Source organism: Electrona antarctica (genome assembly GCF_951216825.1).
Source record: "Electrona antarctica genome assembly, chromosome: 6".
NCBI classification, from domain to species: Eukaryota; Metazoa; Chordata; class Actinopteri; order Myctophiformes; family Myctophidae; genus Electrona; species Electrona antarctica.
The window spans coordinates 14,780,531-14,799,812 of record NC_136811.1 but is presented as its reverse complement, the minus strand read 5'-3'; the positions used below and the strand labels follow the sequence as shown (position 1 = coordinate 14,799,812).

The 19,282-nt window shown below is 43.3% G+C and overlaps 1 protein-coding gene across 1 annotated transcript in view; it reads right to left on the bottom strand.

Moving 5' to 3' along the window:
- Positions 1-359: 359 nt before the first annotated feature.
- gnl1 (guanine nucleotide binding protein-like 1) overlaps positions 360-19,282 on the bottom strand; it is a 31,544-nt gene continuing 12,621 nt past the window's right edge. The window contains exons 4-12 of the mRNA XM_079503293.1: positions 18,438-18,589; positions 15,738-15,809; positions 14,199-14,391; positions 12,828-12,926; positions 11,491-11,673; positions 9,383-9,561; positions 8,084-8,291; positions 6,417-6,557; positions 360-3,970 (exon numbers count right to left, since the gene is read on the bottom strand). Of these exons, the coding sequence (XP_079359419.1) occupies positions 3,696-3,970; positions 6,417-6,557; positions 8,084-8,291; positions 9,383-9,561; positions 11,491-11,673; positions 12,828-12,926; positions 14,199-14,391; positions 15,738-15,809; positions 18,438-18,589 (1,502 nt within the window). The 3' untranslated portion in view covers positions 360-3,695. The remainder of the gene's footprint in view (positions 3,971-6,416; positions 6,558-8,083; positions 8,292-9,382; positions 9,562-11,490; positions 11,674-12,827; positions 12,927-14,198; positions 14,392-15,737; positions 15,810-18,437; positions 18,590-19,282) is intronic.

The following is a 19,282-nucleotide window of genomic DNA, read 5'->3' as shown; positions in this document are numbered from 1 at the left end:
CTGGGGAACAGTGCTGTTCCAAGCTCATAACATTTCATTACAATCGCTGTACCTTGTGCAAATCCCTTCCATTATTACAGCATAGCTATTGGGATACAGTTCTATTCTTACTGAGAATAAATTAACATCTCGGAGTCTCCCAGTATATAAAGACCACTTTCATGCTTAGACATCTAATTAAATGTGTCCAAGCCATTGTGTTGGCATGGGTTAATGGGCTCTCTCTTGCACATTAAGCAATATATTTGTTACTGCAGACTATTTCTTACAAGGCTCTTGTGCAAATGCAAAGTAGGAAAAAAGAAAAAAAACATAATAGCCTCAAGAGTGCTTTCCAACTCCTCATAATACCAAGACAGTTTGTTTAAATGACTATTCTTTATTGCAAAGAGCAATCCAGTTCAATGTCAATAGGCATGGAATGAAATGAGGAATGCAACAAATAGTCCAAGAAAAACACACCTCGTACACAGTCAAATCCTGTGTTAATTTAACTCTGACTTAAGAGTTACAAAAGGATAAATGAACACGTATTTCACTGTGCACTCAAACCATTCACACATACACACAATAAACCAAAAGCTCTCCAAAACTTCACATGTCAGTTCTTAAAGATTTTTCCCACAATAGTCCAGAGCGACACGACCGTGTCTGAGACAGCAGGGTAGAGTTGAATGACTTCTTAACATTATACAGTAGATAGTACCGATGGTGTGGCTGGCTGCAGAGTGATGTATTACACAGTAACACAGCGCTGTGCTAGTGTAGACGGTGTTCCCCTTGGAGTGAAATGTTTAATTATGCCAGCACACAATACTACAGCACTTCCAGGATTGTAGCAATGAGCCAATATGTCAAAAGAGGAAGAGAGGAGAGAGAGAGAGAGGCATTTGAGATTGTCCGTGTTCTCAAAAGCGAGAGAGCGGTGAAAGAATGAGTGAGAAGATTGGGGGAAACATGCCAGTATGATGGAGTGCAACTGCCAAGAAAATATATTTTTTTGAAGATGTTTGTTAAATGACCATGACTTACTAGCAACAAAGCATGTGTGAAATAGTCTGGTCTCTCTCTCTCTCTCTTTATGGCTTGCTGAATTAAAGGAGTTTAGTCGTTTAGTCACAGTCATAGAACGTTCCTGTCTGACCCTTGAAAATGGAATCTTGTCCAGCCATAAATGATCCGTATCTCTTCCTTGTAAACCAGTGGTTCTCAACCAGTGGTCCGGGGACCACCAGTGGTCCTTGAGGGGGGTAACCAAATGGACCCTTATAGATCTTTAACTCTTGAGAGCATGAAATGAAACCAAATGGACCCCGTTTACGCTCTCAAGAGTTACATCATTGTTAAACATCTGCATAACTTAATTAGCAAGAAGTCTACACAATTAGAGAATGTATTTTGATCAACGTTTGCCAACAGCATGATTGAATTCTGGACAAAACCTTATCCAACGATAACAAAATATTCTTGTTTTGGGTCTGCGAGGCTAAACCTCATCATTTAATGGTGGTCTGTGGATCAAATGCCAAATAAATAATGGGCCTTGATTGGAAAAAGGTTGAAAACAGTGTTGTTTTTGGCATCGAAATTTGATTTTAGTTTTAGTCAGTCTTTTGAATAGTTTTCACTTAGTTTTAGTCACATTTTAGTCACCTGGAATGTTTTAGTGTTAGTCTAGTTTTAGTCGACTAAATGTCATGAGATTTTAGTCGACTAAATCTACGGTTGATTTAGTCGACTAAAATGTATTTTGGCGGGGCTTGATGCCGTCGTAATGACTGTTTTTACACTTGCTGAAAATAGCCGATCTACAAGCTCACAACGCGTCGCGCTGGGCTTGTAGATCGGCTATTTTCAGCATAAACCAAGTGTAAAATGACTTATACTGGATATCTTGTCCACTAGTCCCTTCCTAACATTTTAGTCTAGTTTTTATTTGTTGACGAAATTGTCGATATATTTAGTCTTAGTTTTAGTCATCATAGATTAGTTTTTATTTAGTTTCTATTTATTTTTTGTCAATGAAAAAAGGTAGTCGACGAACATTTTTTGTTTAGTTTTAGTCGACGAAAAACAACACTGGTTGAAAACCACTGTTCTAAACCCACACTCTCAACTACACCACTGAGAAAGGTAGAATCATGCTAACTGAAATAACACACAACCAAGCTGATACAACTGGATAGGAGGAACAAGAACCAAACACAGGTCCAATAACTCCATTAACCACCCAAAACGTGGCTTAATGTGCGAAACGTTGGTTCTATTCTCTGGAAGCCACATGACTGCCTCCCCACCCCCACCCCCCCTCGGAAAACTGACACCACAGTCAGTTGAGTTGCCTTTTTAGTTACCTTTGGCATTATAAGCTTTTGAGGTCACTTATTGAACAGATTGAATAGATCTGAATGGATTGGATTGTACAGTGGGATGATTGTATAATGAGCTGAAAGGAGATTTTTATTTTTAAACAACCGCATGCAGGTACAATTTCTCAAACCAAACCCAAAACCAAACCTAATCGTCGTAATAGTAATACTGAGGGGGGAAAAAAAGTTATGAGTTGCATGGATTAAGAAGCAAAGCAGAGGTACGGCATGGAAGAGATACACTGGTCTCTCTACATTATGGAAGATATAATATTTACATGCACACCAGTATACCAATACTAACGCATCAACTAAGGTCATATTCAATATATTATATTTATTTACCCAATTTTCTGGTAGCTAGCGATGCAAGGTAAAGATAACAACATAAAGATATATTGGTTCCAGTGGCAACCAGGGAATTCCGCGATCACTTTGGATGCTCGTTGGCTGTTAGAAGTCACTGAAAATACAAGGTTGGTAGAAATATATAATCTCAAAATTGGACACTTATTTATCTTAACTCATCTACTGCCGAGGACAACTTTCCCGACTTTGGACTCCATCTGCCAAGGACGGCTGTAACGGCTTTAAAAATGTTTTTGATTCAGTGCCCAGATCACCGTTTAGCAGCGTCTCCGTTGCTAGGTGATCGCTACACAGGGAATGGTCCGTCAGCGAAAGAGGAATGGTCCGTCGGTGAAAGAGTTGCCCTCCGTCCACTTCAATGTTAACTGAAATTTTAAAACCCTTTCATCTCGGATTCTTTTCCCAGATTGAGTTCTTTGATCAAAAGCGGCGATGTTCACGGCTCATAACTGAATGATAAAAAGACTGCAGCTAATCTAGCCTAGACCATTTCACTTCCAGTTCTAGGCCAATGAGCTGTTAAGATATCCGTCTGAAAAGACCTTGGCAACAGGAGAATACTGGGCGAAATAAATCAGTGGATGGGTTTTAACACTATGGATGGATGAGGGTGTCATGCCTGCAAATATAAAGGGGATACTGGTGCCCGTGTAAACATAGTCAATGATGAAATGGAGGGGACGGTGGGGCAAGGAGGGCAAATGTATAGAAGCGGATAATGTTAATGTACAGAGATGTTAGTAACAGCGAGGAGGACAGATAGGAGTGTTGATGATGGGAGACAGACGACGTGAGGAAGGAATGCAAAAAAGAAAAGGAAAAAAAGAAAGAAAAAATGACGAAGGAATGATAGTGCACTGGTGGGTGGACAGGGAGATGCTGAGGAGAGAAGAGATGCCCTTGTTCTTCCTCGCTGGCCAGACCACACCATACATCCATCCGTCCGTCCGTCCGCCATCACTCGCAATCATTTTCCTGAAGAATGTCGAACATATTGACAGAGAGGCATGACGACGGCGCGTCGTCCTTCCTCCCCGGGCCTCCCAACCCTTCGTCCTCATCGTCCCCATCGTCCTCATCATCGTCCGCGTCCCTGTCCCTCTCTTCTTCCTCCGCCTCGGAGCTGGACTCCCCGTCCTCCTCCTCGTCCCTCTCGGCCGCCCCCTCGTCCTCCTCCGTCCGCCCCTGCATGGCCAGGATGTCCGGCAGGTCGGGGTGATTTTCCCAGTGCTCTGTGAATCAATCAATCAACCGATCTGAGTGAGCTCTCCCTGGAGTAGTCTCGCTACCCAGGCGGCTGCGCTATACTTTGTACGTTGACCTGCGTTATTCTATTGAAAATCCGTTCTTTAAGACGAGCGACACTCTAGTGTAACAAAGTTTAAATCAGACATTACACTTTGTTAGTGCTGCCTCAGCTGTGGAGTAAGGTCAGCTAGAAGCCATTACCCAATCGCGTGTAATTAGAGAAACAGGCAGGGGTGTTTGGAGTTCAAGAAACCAATTGCTATCCTAAAGATATCTACTTCAAGTGACTGTGCTGTCTAATCAACGTAGGGTGATAGAATGTCCCTATTGACCTGAAACACTATGCCAGTTGATTTTATCTCTATGTTTGGTGTAGGGTAACACTCCATTTGCACCCATAACAGTAACACAGAGCAGTTTTCTGTCTCTGATATGCAACCAAAACCATTATGGGAATTGTAGAATCACAGAGAAAAGCTAAAAAAGAAATAAAAAATAGAAGGGGCAATATTATCGGTTCTATCATTGATATTGTAGTTTCTATATAACAGGGGTAACCAACCGATCGAAACACGAATAGATTTGTCTGCCAAGCCAACACCGTGGCTTGAAGCCTTCGTTGATTCCTAAAACTGTGAGCCAATCAGATCTCAGTAAAGCAGTGTGTACTCGTTGAGTTTTTCATGACCGGCTGTTTCGGCTTTGGACGGACCGGCCCCAAACCATGCATATTAGACAAAACTCAACAATCTCAACGGAGAATTGCAAGGGAAGAGCTACAGATGTTGACATGGAGATTGTTGAAATTCAATGTGATATTGAATTGAAGGCCAGAGCTAAAGAGGAGGACTTCTGGTCACTTGTGAGTAGAGAGAAGTAAAGTAACCACTGGTTGTGCACTTAAGCTAAATGCTTACTTTGGCACCACATTTTGGGCTGTATTTTGAGTGTCTTAAGTACCAGGTCTTATTACTTAACTTAAGACCTGGAGGCATGGCCAATGCTGTTTAGCTATTTTGAGTGGCCAACCAGCATTGGCCACACCTCCAGGTCTTAAGTTAAGTCATAAGACCTGGTACTTAAGACACTCAAAATACAGCCCTTTGTGTCCAAATGAAATAAACTATGAAAACCTGCATCTCCCGTCCGTCAGTCACGCCTCCATATATGGTTACGCCTAGTGACATCACGCCTCCATATATGATGACGCATCGCGCCTCGAAACACGTCACACCACAGATAAATGGCCATCTCCATATATGAAGATCACGACAGGACACTGACCTCATCTAACCCTGGATATTAACCATACATGGAGAAGACTGGATCATGACCTATATGTCCATATATGGAGCTGACCTGTTCTGACATTCCGTATGTTGATCCTTCCCCACCCTACCTTTCTGTCCTTTAAGGCGACGTCGCTTCTAGCCCTCAGGGCGTCTTACTGGTTCTTATTGCGACCGCAGGTCGCATTTACTATGAAATCGTAGTCGTACATTTTTGTCCGTCAGTCAGTCACTCAAAACTGGGGCGAGGTTGCTTCTCGCCCTTAGGCGTCTTACTGGTATAGACTACTAGCCCTTAGGCGTCTTACTGGTATAGACTACTAGCCCTTAGGCGTCTTACTGGTATAGACTACTAGCCCTTAGGCGTCTTACTGGTATAGACTACTAGCCCTTAGGCGTCTTACTGGTATAGACTACTAGCCCTTAGGCGTCTTTCTGGTATAGACTACTAGCCCTTAGGCGTCTTTCTGGTATAGACTACTAGCCCTTAGGCGTCTTTTTCAATTTTTCAAAAATAGCAGACCTACAAGCTTGTAGCGCGCCACTCGGTGGCGCGCTATGAGCTTGTAGATCAATGGTCAATGCAAACAGAATGAGTTAATGAGAACATGGTCAAACTCTCTGTGTAGCTAGAGGGAATGTTGAAATAATAATATAATAACAATCTGCAATGAACGGGGCTCAGGACGGAAATTGTGGGATGTGACTGATCAAATTTGGTTTGAACCAGTCAGAGCATACATGAGTCGAGTCATATCGATTGCGCTCCAACACCATGCAGAACAAGAAGAAGCAGTGGCGTGCACAGATAGACACTAGGGGGTGCTAGAGCACCCCCTTTTTTATTATTATTATTTTTTGTACAGTTACACTGTATAGTATGTGGACCATGGTAACATTGATCAATTCTTGATAAAAAGCTTCTAATATATTATTTAGGCCCCACAATCTATAAATCTCACACTATTAAGGCAACCGGCCAGTTCCACGCGCTGCACAAAGTGCCCTTTTTTTTCCAATTGAGCACCTGCCCCTCTAAATGTCTGTGCACGCCACTGAGAAGAAGCCTTGTCTGAACTGTAAAGAGCATTTTACATTGTTACCCTTTCTAAAATGTCAAGCACTCACAACTCCAACTCACCTTTGAGGCAGCTGTATCCAGGTGGCCTGAAACACAGGCACATTCTCCCATCAATGGCCAGCCTTAGGAGGCCGTTAGCCGCCCGGTAGACATCATTCCGAGCCGCCTTAGCCGTTTTATAGCCTCGTCTCTCTGCCCAGGCTGCATGACAAAAGAGAGGAGAGGGTAAACAGTAACACACACATAAAAAGTGTCACTAAAAGGGGGGCTTCGCCTGGTAAGAGTGCAGCATCACAATGAATACTTTTCCAAAGCTGGTCCAGGTTCGATTCCGACCTGAGGCGCTTGGCCGCACGTGATCCCCCCCCACTTCTCTTTGTTTCTTTCTTTAGGATCCCCGTTAGCTATCACTGCAGTAACCATTCTTCCTGTGGTGCTGGGTTCGATCTCTCTCACCATAAGTATCAGCAATAAAACTAAAATGCTGGAAAATAACAAGGAAAAGAAGAATAAAAGTAATGAAAAGAACTGAAAATATTGTCGATTGTTCTATTTCTCCATCACTAAAATAATTCCTTGTTTGCTCTGTCAATGGATGTTCGATGAAGGCCAATTTGTGGCCCACAGTATTCTTGTTAAAGCAACAGAGGCCAGTCAGCTTCCTGGTGGGATTGCATGTGGATAAACAGACAGATTGGAGTCCAATTGGAGATAATAAGAGTGTGGAATGTGATTTTATTGGAGTTTTTATATTTCATTGTAAAATGGTATCACACAATGAAAATAGACGATCTACAAGCTCGTCTAGTTGCATTTAATTGTGTTTTCCTATTTTTTAAAGCTTGTTAAATTCGCCTAAAATAGGGATGCCAGGCAGAAAGTGGAATCGACTGCTTGGTGCGTGCACTTGCTCAGTGTCTCACTTGGGACCCGCCTCACAAGCCACAGGACATTGAGTGAACCAAAACGAGCGCTCCTTAAAACAACAGGTTTGGGAATCTGCTGGGAATCGGCTTACATAGAATCAGCATGATTTAGATGCGCACGTGCAGTCTCAATGTTTGTAAACAACTAACTTGTCTATCCCCAAACCCAACGCCACCCCCCCCCCCCCCCCCCCCCCCCTCCTAATACATATGTCTACTCCAGGGGTTCTCAACGTTTGGCTTTGGCCATGTCTCGTGACCCTCGCCCCACACCCGATACAAATTGACCGCTACAATAACCTTAATAATAGAGAAAATACATCATAAATAAATACTGAAACCAGATATAATCATTAGCTCTTTTAATGCAGCTAACTGTGGGGCGTTGCCATAGCAACCGGACCAATGTTAAAAGCTGCCGTGGGACTCAACCATTATATAGACGTAGAGTATACATTGGGGTTCGTATATATACGGACCTGGGATATAACGTCACCTAGCGGCGGGGTCCGTATATATACAGATCCGGCGCAAAAAGAATGAAGGAAAGTTTATGCTAAACTCAGAATTTTCATTTTCCAGCCATTCAGTTGCTGTTCTTTTCTTGGGACCCCCCCAAATAATCACCCTCTCCCTCCTGCAGTTCGTTGGAGCACCCGGCCAAGCTGGAGGCACCGTGGAGGAAACAAAGCCCAGTCTCTCCACGGTACCCCGTCCTGCACCACCCAGACACCCTCAAGCGGAGACACATTTTGGAGTGAACATCAAAAGGAAGTAAAATTCTTAGAAGAGACCCGATACCTTCGCAGACGTCCCAAGCAGTCCAGCTGTGCTGCGCAGAGCCCTGCCCCTCCTCCTCCTGCTGCTGCTGCTGTAGATGTGGCTTTACGTCGTGGAGGCTGGGGTGTTTGAGCTTCAGCACAGACAAGAAGGGAGTCCTCTCACACAGGTATCCCACCGCTGTGTAAGGCTCCTGCAGCTGAGCAATCGGGTAGATACCAGACAGGATCTACAGCGGAGAGACGGAACACAAACATGTGAGAGCAGGGGAGAGATAAGTGCACACCTTCCCTTTCTGATCACGTTGTTTTACTTTTCATTTATATTTGAGAATTGAGACTATTCATTAAACTACATTTAGTTATGGAACAGAACAGCAATGTATACACGGATCATTTCATAATAAATAGCATCACACACAGTTTTTTATAATGCCTCCAACAGAAAGCTTTATTGTCTGCACATTGTCTCCTAATTCTCCCCATTTGCACAGTGTGAATTAAAAACATTCACCCATATAGAAATTCCAGACTTTTTTTTTTACAAACTGATTTTCTTCTTTAAAACCTAGTTTACTTGTTGAGGGGCACTAGCCCTTCCTATGCACAGCTTTGTGTGTATATCCATGCTGCGACATGTTGTGAGCTTGTAGATCTGTCTTTCAGTTCTACTGGATCTCTTCTCCACTAGTCCCTCCCTAACATTTTAGCCTAGTTTTTATTTGTTGACAAAATTGTCAGTATATTTAGTCTAGTTGTTATTTAGTTATCAACACTATACACAAGGACATGGCCCAAGGACATGGCCCACATCTGTAAAATTAGCAGGAGGATGGCATGGAATGAAGATCAAAGGTAAGGCCCACATCTAAGCATGAAGATGGCGTACTGTACTGTAGATGAAGGATCAAAGTTATAAGGTAGGGTCGCAGATCAAAAGGAAAGCAGAAACAAGTATACAAATCAGGCCCCTGATGTATTGTAAAGGAGGTCACTATAGCAACCAAACAAACTTCAAACATTGGCTTGGAAATGCAGTCTTTGAGATATATCATCAATAATCCAATCACCAAGAAGGATTTCTTTACGAGAGAGGGAGGTAGAGAGAGATAGAGCACGCTATTCTAGAAGAGACAAGCCACCGAATGCAAGTCTACACACGCAGTAAAGGTCACAAGTGTACACACACACACACAGTCACACACAGTCACACACACACACACACACACACACACACACACACACACACACACACACACACACACACACACACACACACACACACACACACACACACACACACACACACACACACACGTACCTGTAGCTGTTTAATGACACGGGAGGGGAAGACGAGTCCAGGGCAGTCACACAGTTTGACTGTGGGGGTGAGGTAGTACGTTTGGAAGTATTTGGTGTGGCCTGGAGTTCGAGACACACTCACCACCTTCCTCCCGACCAGACTGTTCAACACAGACGACTTGCCGACATTGGGGAAGCCTGGAAGAGAGAGAGACAGGAGGAAGACATTATTTTTTATATGAGTTATAGCTCTGTGATTTATATCAGTGGTTTTCAACCAGTGGTCCGGGGACCACCAGTGGTCCTTGAAGAGGTTCCAGTTGGTCCCCCAGCTAAATGATGGAGAGTTGGTAACCAAATGGACCCTTATAGATCTTTAACTCTTGAGAGCGTAAAATGAAACCATGAATGAAACATCTGCATTACTTAATTGCACAATTACAGAATGTAGTATAATTGTTATTTTGCCTGTTATCTCTCCTATCTTACCAACATCAACACAGCATGGAATTGTGGAAAAAACCAACAACCAACAACAAAATATTCTTTAGTTTTGGGTCCGAGAGGCTAAATGTCATCAAATGGTGGTCTGTGGCTCAAATGCCCAATACATAATGGGCCTTGATATGAAAAGGGTTGAAAACCACCGTCATAAATGACTGAGGTGGTTGTATGGATTATCTACCTATGCATCCTAACGTGAGGACCCCGTCCTTATAGTTATATGGATTATCTACCTATGCATCCTAACGTGAGGACCCCGTCCTTATAGAGTTACATGGATTATCTACCTATGCATCCTAACGTGAGGACCCCGTCCTTATAGAGTTACATGGATTATCTACCTATGCATCCTAACGTGAGGACTCCGTCCTTATAGAGTTACATGGATTATCTACCTATGCATCCTAACGTGAGGACCCCGTCCTTATAGAGTTATATGGATTATCTACCTATGCATCCTAACGTGAGGACTCCGTCCTTATAGAGTTACATGGATTATCGACCTATGCATCCTAACGTGAGGACTCCGTCCTTATAGTTACATGGATTATCTACCTATGCATCCTAACGTGAGGACCTCGTCCTTATAGAGTTATATGGATTATCTACCCATGCATCCTAACGTGAGGACGCCGTCCTTATAGAGTTACATGGATTATCTACCCATGCATCCTAACGTGAGGACTCCGTCCTTATAGTTACATGGATTATCTACCTATGCATCCTAACGTGAGGACTCCGTCCTTATAGTTACATGGATTATCTACCTATGCATCCTAACGTGAGGACTCCGTCCTTATAGAGTTACATGGATTATCTACCTATGCATCCTAACGTGAGGACTCCGTCCTTATAGAGTTACATGGATTATCTACCTATGCATCCTAACGTGAGGACTCCGTCCTTATAGAGTTACATGGATTATCTACCTATGCATCCTAACGTGAGGACGCCGTCCTTATAGTTACATGGATTATCTACCTATGCATCCTAACGTGAGGACGCCGTCCTTATAGTTACATGGATTATCTACCTATGCATCCTAACGTGAGGACGCCGTCCTTATAGAGTTACATGGATTATCTACCTATGCATCCTAACGTGAGGACGCCGTCCTTATAGTTACATGGATTATCTACCTATGCATCCTAACGTGAGGACGCCGTCCTTATAGAGTTACATGGATTATCTACCTATGCATCCTAACGTGAGGACGCTGTCCTTATAGTTACATGGATTATCTACCTATGCATCCTAACGTGAGGACTCCGTCCTTATAGAGTTACATGGATTATCTACCTATGCATCCTAACGTGAGGACTCCGTCCTTATAGAGTTACATGGATTATCTACCTATGCATCCTAACGTGAGGACTCCGTCCTTATAGAGTTATATGGATTATCTACCTATGCATCCTAACGTGAGGACTCCGTCCTTATAGAGTTATATGGATTATCTACCTATGCATCCTAACGTGAGGACTCCGTCCTTATAGAGTTATATGGATTATCTACCTATGCATCCTAACGTGAGGACGCCGTCCTTATAGAGTTACATGGATTATCTACCTATGCATCCTAACGTGAGGACGCCGTCCTTATAGAGTTACATGGATTATCTACCTATGCATCCTAACGTGAGGACGCCGTCCTTATAGAGCTCTTTCATTGGGCCGCTCATCTCCATGGCAACGTCACTTTGGTGCTCCATTAGCACAGACTCCGCCCCCTCGTCCGACCGATCCCTGTCGAGTTGCTCCGCGACCGTGTCTCTCTGGATCTTCTGCTCCCAGCTGGACAGGTCAACTGGTGTGGAAGAGGGTGTAAAAATGTTGTGACAATTTCACTTCACTCACGCTTTAGAAGGCTTTTGGTCAAATCTGTAATATAAACATAAAATATGAACAATATAGACCATTCTCAATGTGGTCTCACATCTGCAGCAATAAGCATCCTCATCACTGGATACTGTAAATTAAAACCTTTTCCGAACGTTTTACACCGGAATTTATAGCCTTGTATTGTAGCAGAATGAACTGTGAGGTACAGTATTTACCAAAACGTTTAAATACTGTGTAGCATTCCACTCCAGGTGAGACAGACATAATACAGACGCCTGCGTTAGTAAAGTACAAAGTGTTAAAAACATCCCATAATGGTGTGACACTTGATTCATGCAAAACAACCATTAATATAAACGAAAGACAAACACATCACAGTGGCAGTCAATTAGACATGCCTGCTGTTGTCAAACCCAGACCGGGCTTTTACCTACTTTGACGTTTTAATGCAAATCGGAGATAAAAACAAATAAGAGTGAAGAACAGAGTGAGAGCGAAAGAAAAAACAGTGTGCGCTCCCTCTGGAAACTGCCCTTGGTTGAGGCAGTGGGTGCTCAGCTTTGAAAATGACTTCACTCATAAACCAACTAAATGGAAAATGCGGCACTCCCAAAATAAAAGATGCAAGACTGGCTAAGATGCAATTTCTCACGTTTATTTGAGAACGCCGACGCGCTTCGGCAGTAGCCTTCTTCAGAGCAGAGTCAGCTCTGAAGATGGCTACTGCCGAATCGCCAAAGTCAAAGTCGTACGATTAGTCACAGACGTTACCGCAGTGAAATTTGTTCTCCGCATTTGACCCATCTCTTGGAGTGGTGAGCCGCAGCTCGGGAATCATTAGTTGATTTGAAAAAAAAAAAAAACCCCAGTGCCAAGCAGGGAGGCATTGGGTCCCATTTGGTATGACCCGGCCGGGGATCGAACCCCGACCTCCCAGTTTCAGGGCGGACACTCTAACCACAAGGCCACTGTCTCGCGTCAGCGTTCTTCTCAAATAAACATGAGAAATTGCATCTGAGTCAGTCTTGCGAGCATCTTTTATTGTTCCATTTAGTTGGTGAGAGACAGTGAGTCCTGCCTCTGTTAGATGGATACGAACGGAGTGAGAGCGAGTCATACCTTTACCAGCAGTGATCTCCTGACAGGCCTTGAGGATTTCTATTAGACCCCCAGCCTTGTCCCAGCCACCTCTCCTCTTCATACGCTTCTTCTGGAGGACTGTGGACAGACGGACGGAGGTCATTGTGGGCACAGTCAGTGCAACAACATGTTAGGCCGTGTGCCGTCCTGTTGTGCCGTTATAATTCAGTCCTGTTGTGCTGTTTATGTTATAATTCATTTTCCAATCATAACCGTCTCATTGTACAGTAAATTACTTGAACCCATTTAGACCTGAGGACGATTCTACAAATGTCTTCTAAAACCTGACGGTTTTCTGAAGAACCCATGTTTCTATGTCCGTTCTCAAACATTTTCATGTCAAGGACCCCCAAGAATATATGTAATTGGCCGCCAACCCCCATCTGAAAATATGTTGTTCCAGGGAACCCTTCAGAAGCAAAGATTTGAGTTAAAAACGTTCGCTCTGAAAGAATATATATTCAAAGATTTGCACCACATTTTCAGATCAAAAAATAGCAGATCTACAAACTCGTAGCACGGCACTCGCGAGAAATGTAATCATCTGTTTCATTATGGATCATTAGAAAGCACTTTGTTTATTAGTCACACAGTGAGGGGGAAATAAATCCTATTGGAATCGAGATGCATCGGTAATCGATTTATAATCGAATCGTAGCTCTGAATCGGGATCATCGCAATAGTCATGTACCTAGAGATTTCCCATTTACCACTATATACTATATATCATAAGATGAATAGCAAGGGGTGCATGCTTAGTTAGTACTGCACCCGAATAGCAAAACTATATGATCTACAAGCTCACAATGTGGCGGGCCTACCCGATAGCCGAGTGGTTCGGGCACATAACACATGGGGCTATATTTTGCGTGTCTTAAGTACCAGGTCTTATGACCTAACTTAAGACCTGGAGGCGTGGTCAATGCTGTTTGGCCACTCAGAATAGCCAAATGGCATTGATCACGCCTCCAGGTCTTAAGTTAAGTCATAAGACCTGGTACTTAAGACACGCAAAATATGGCCCATGGGCTCTAATGGTTCGATAGCAGCATGACACTCCCCTACACAGTCTACTACTGTATGTGTCTCCTGTCTTTCTCCACTGTATAACTGTCAAATAAAGCCTCAGAAAAAGACCAGAAAATAACGTCCCTCCCCTCCTGCACGCACACACACACACACACACACACACACACACACACACACACACACACACACACACACACACACACACACACACACACACACACACACACACACACACACACACACACACACACACACACACACACACACACACACACACACACACACACACACACACACACACACACACCCCCTTCTCTTCACCTGTGCTGTAGCCCTGTCCGGGGTGGGAGGTGAAGCACACGGTGTTGAGGTGTGGGAACTTGGAGGCCAGGTAGTGTTTCCAGGCGATGACCAGTGGCGGTGGACAGAGGTCCGCTTTGTTCAGCACCAGGACCACCTGTTTGTGCAGCTCTGCCGTGATGTACTGATACAGAGCGGGGGGGAACTGCAGCACCTGGGAGGGTTTACACACCACACGACACTTAAGGCAGGAATGCACAAACACAAACACACGCACCTTTCTTTTCACAGTGGCTTTCTGTACAGGGCTAAATTCGACCTCCAACGCATTAGCTCCAAAAGTAGTAACTAGAACACACGATTGTTCCGGGTTTTGCTCTTCTTGAATTTAGGTCAAATTTGGAAACTCGTTGTTGAGGCGGTGAGTCATCTCTCCACTTAAAATATCTGTGACACAAATATTAGAAATGTGAAAATGTGTCGCTACTCGGTACACGATCCGCTATTATTAGTAGACATTCAATGTTATTAATATGACCTAGTATTATTTCATATTTACAATTCTTTAAAAAAAAATCTAAAATATTAATTGTCTCCACCAGGCAGAAGGCATGGGGAGAGAGTATGTTTTGTCCATGTGTGTGTGTGTGTGAGTCCGTCCGTGTACAGCTAATCTCCGGCACTGTTAACTCAGTCGGTGCCAAATTTTGCACACACTCCCTGGATGTCAACGATGAACCTCTGCCCCACATTTTCCAGAAAGGCCTGTTATAGCGCCACCAGGAGGCCGACTTTTGTAAAACACATTTTTTTATATGACTCCTCCAGATTCTGTCCAAAACTCCCGCAAATCGTTACACACACAGTATCTCTATAGTCATGTGCTCAGGACGGATCTGTCCGATATTTCATATTCCATCCTAATTGGCTAACATTGGCTTTCAAAGTTTGCAGGATTGGCCCGTTTTCAACAAAAAGCCTCAAATCATGAACACAGCATGCAATTTAAGTGAAATCTTTCACAGACTTTCCTACTAGGCTGAGGAATATATCCCACCCTTTTCACATTGGCCTGTTATAGCGCCACCAGTGGATTTTTGCAACACATTTTTGGAACAAAATGCCTCAAATCATCCAATCCAAGGCGTAAGAAGAAATGGCACCCTTTTCACATTGGCCAATTATAGCGCCACCAGGAGGCCACAACCTGACCTGCCCTGGTGGAGACCTGTGCCCCGAGGGGCACTTTATCTAGTTCTATATTCATTCAAGTCTTTAGTCATGATGATTATGTCTTTTACACATAGTAAATATTTTCTGCTATATTCAAGTCTTTAGTCATGATTATGTCCTTGAATGTGAATGATAATTGATTGTGCTATTCTAGAAGAAAATAGGTGTGTGTGGGAGAGTCAAATGACTGTTCTCTGTTGTTTAAAGTGCTACCATTCAAGGAGTTGTTGATTGTCTTGTTGTTTGTCTCCATCTAGTGGCTCACCCAGGGAGTCACAACAACACCATGCATGGCATCACTAAGCTTAAAGAAAACACATGACCTACCGGATGCCTGATGTCCACAATGAACAGGATCACGTCAGACATCTCCATCACTCTCCACAGCTGCCTCCACGTCTGAGAGAGAGAGAGAGAGAGTATATAGCAGTAAAGTGGGAGTGTAGCAGTTCATCCATTCAATACATTTGATTAAGTACCCTGGTTCAGGAAACCACAGTATCAATACATTCACATGAGAATTTGGATAAAAAGACGACACTGGACAAAATCTTTGGATCTCACCAGATTATCTAGTTTTACAAAATAAAAAATAACGATATTTAAAGTTCTCATTTCTCTCCCAATTGAATGTGAATGATAATTGTGCTGTATTATTCTAGAAAAAGGCGTTTCAAAGACCTCTGTTAGCAGAGCACCTCCATTTCGTCACGCCGTACCGAAAGCAATTCCCACCACCCCTGGTTGGGAGGCAATAAAATCTAATTCAATTTCATCTAATGTTCAGGGGGTTAGGTCTTTTAAGATGGAACGCGACATGGCAGGCCTGCAAAGTCATCAACGGTTTGCAGGAGACACACAAAGGCTGCCTTCCACTCTCCAGGATGAAGCTGATGTTAAAGTGATGATGATAAAAACAAGGAGTGCACAGAGTCATCTAACTCACCTACAAAGGATGGATCAGCAACCCCAGTGCGGCCTTACTTCAGCATAGAAGATGTTTTTCTAGCACCTTAACTAATGTTCATAAGGTACCATGTAATAAATATGTAGATATTTTGCATTTTGTTTGATCTCCTTTCCCCCCTCCTTTCTTCTTCCCTTTCTCTCTCTCTATGGAAATAAATCACACCCGTGTGAACTGAGTGGTGTAAGGTCTTATATAGACTGATCAGCTGTGGTCTGACGTAATGTCTGACGTAATGAAATCACACCCGTGTGAACTGGGTGACCATAGCAACCGTGCTCATTTTTTGAGCACAGACAGACAGACAGACAGACTAACAAAGCCAGTTGTAGGAGTGGTTTACACCACTCAAAAAACGATGTGATGGGAACGATGCACCAAATAAAGAATTTCACCCACTTCTTAACTTCTGCAAACCTGCGACGTGACAATAAATCTGTTTCTGATTTTGAAGGGTAATGTGTCAAAAGTCAGTTTAAGTTTTAGTCATCTAAAATGAGTTTGACGTCTTGCAATTCGGTCCAAATGTATAGTGAGAATTATACCCTATATATAGTTGTCTCATCGTATACCAATATGCATTGTGAAAAGTAGTGTACAACCAATGGTCAATAACATGAAACAACTGCATTATATGCAGTGGTGTAGTCCAGGGGTTCTCAACGTTTTTGGCTGGGGACCCCCCAGAAATGCTTTGGCCATGTGTTGCGAAAAATGGCAGATGGATGAGAGGAGTGAGTGTAGTAGAGCGATATCTCATAAATAGGTTATTGTATTAATTTGGGAAAATACGTTCAGTATAATATGTATGCTATTTGTTAAAAACTTGCATGGAATTCATTATCCACCGGTCGAAGTTGTTCTTTATCTCATTTAGCAGAAGTCAGTACAATGAGAATGTAGAGTGCAATAAAAATGTCTATTCTGTCCACACGTTTCACTCAGTCTCTACTGATAGCACAGCATCCGATAAGAACAGAATTCCTAAGTGTATACAGTGTATATTATTTGTTTTAGATTATGTATTATTTGAGGTCATTTTGAGACATTTGTAATTCTTTAGACCCAAGAACAAGAAGTAAAGAGGGTGTGTACAGACTGCAGGGATGCACCACTAACCTGACTCCGCCAGATGGGGCAGCAGAGAGTACACTGGGTTCCCCCCTCCTGCTCCCATCTGGGAACTCTCAGGCAGACTTGATGCCCGGCCACAAAACGGCCTGGCCAATCAGCAGCAGCTAGAAGATAGAAGCTGCTGCTAGAAGCCATAGACATATATACATAGACGCCCCTTCCGGCTCTGAGGCGTGTGTCAAAATTGAAGGCACTATTTTCCCGACATTCCTTGCGAAGAATAGCGGAAGCAAAGCGGAAGCTTGTCAAGCTTCCGCGTGCGTAACATAAGTCCCGGAAAAGACGCGCTGTGATTGGCCAGTAGTCACTTGAGTGACAGCGAGAGACATGGAGGATTCACATGAGTGACGTCACTCGGGCAGCGACGCAGTCGCCTTCAGCAAATGCCTTCAGCACTTCTAAATAAGAAAGCTGCGGAGAACTGTTGCTTTGTGTTCACTCTTTTAATGTTTTCTGTTAGTAATCTAATCCCCCCTGGCTCTGATGTTGTATTGTTAATAACTTTGTTGTTTGTGTTTGTTTGTCTTGTTTTGTAATGTATATTGTCATGACTGTTATAAAGATTTGTTAAAAAAAAAAAAAAGCCTTCAGCACTGCACTTCCGCCTTCATTGGGATACACGTCGCTCCAATGAACTGCAGCGGCAAATGAGGCGTCTATGTATATATGTCTATGCTAGAAGCTGCTAGAAGCTGCTGCTGATTGGCCAGGACGTTTTGTGGCCGGGCATCAAGTCTGCCTGAGAGTTCCCAGATGGGAGCAGGAGGGGGGAACCCAGTGTACTCTCTGCTGCCCCATCTGGCGGAGTCAGGTTAATGCACCACCAGGTCATGAGCCAAACGTGGCACCATCAGGTTGAGATCAAAATCCAATTCATCCTGACATAAATAGGTTTGAACGCGTCTCTCTGGACCTTACTGGCTCACCTCCAGGTTGTGTTCAAAGTGGCTGAGGGAGCCGGGTGGGTTTCTGGAGTGCAGGTCTTCCAGGTAGTCTCGGTATGACTTCTCCTCTTTCCTCAGCAGCTCCTCGTGTTTCATCTCATAACTCCACGACGGCCTCCTCGGGAAACCAAGACCTGCCGTTCCAACAATGAACCACAACACGCTGTTCAGTCATTTCATTACGATGATTATGTCATCGCTGTTGGGTAGAAACCTTGTACTGCATGTCCAAAACCAATTCAGTTTTTTATCATTATGAAAATAAAAAGACAATCTTGTAGGTCAGCTATTTTCACTACTTTTGTGCAACACTCCTGTTGTATGATGAAGTTCCGCCCGGCAGGAACGATACACTGTATGTAGCATAACATAATAATGAGGTCAGATGTCAAGCAGTGACCCACAGTTACCCGTTTGTATTTTGCATCACTATACAGTATGAAACCATGGTACTGAAGCCACAATGATGTTTGGGTCATTTTTGTTTACATCCATTTCCATTAATGCTAACTTAACAACATGAACCCTAGCTTCCATATTCTGGGACAAACATTTGACAAGAATAGCAGATTTTTGGCAAAGAGGTTTTGTGTATGTATATGGAAAAACACAAGTGAACCAAGTATAGATAGTAAAGTATGGATCAAGTTAGGTTAAAAGGTTAATCGACATGCTGGTAGCCTAGCAAAGTAGCCTGATTATCAGACTGAGTGGATCATGATCCACTGGGCTGGATCCAGGCTACTAGTAAAGAGCAAGCAGGCTAGTATGTCTGCTTGTATAATGGTATCTAACTCCCAAGGATAATGCCACATCATTCACAATAT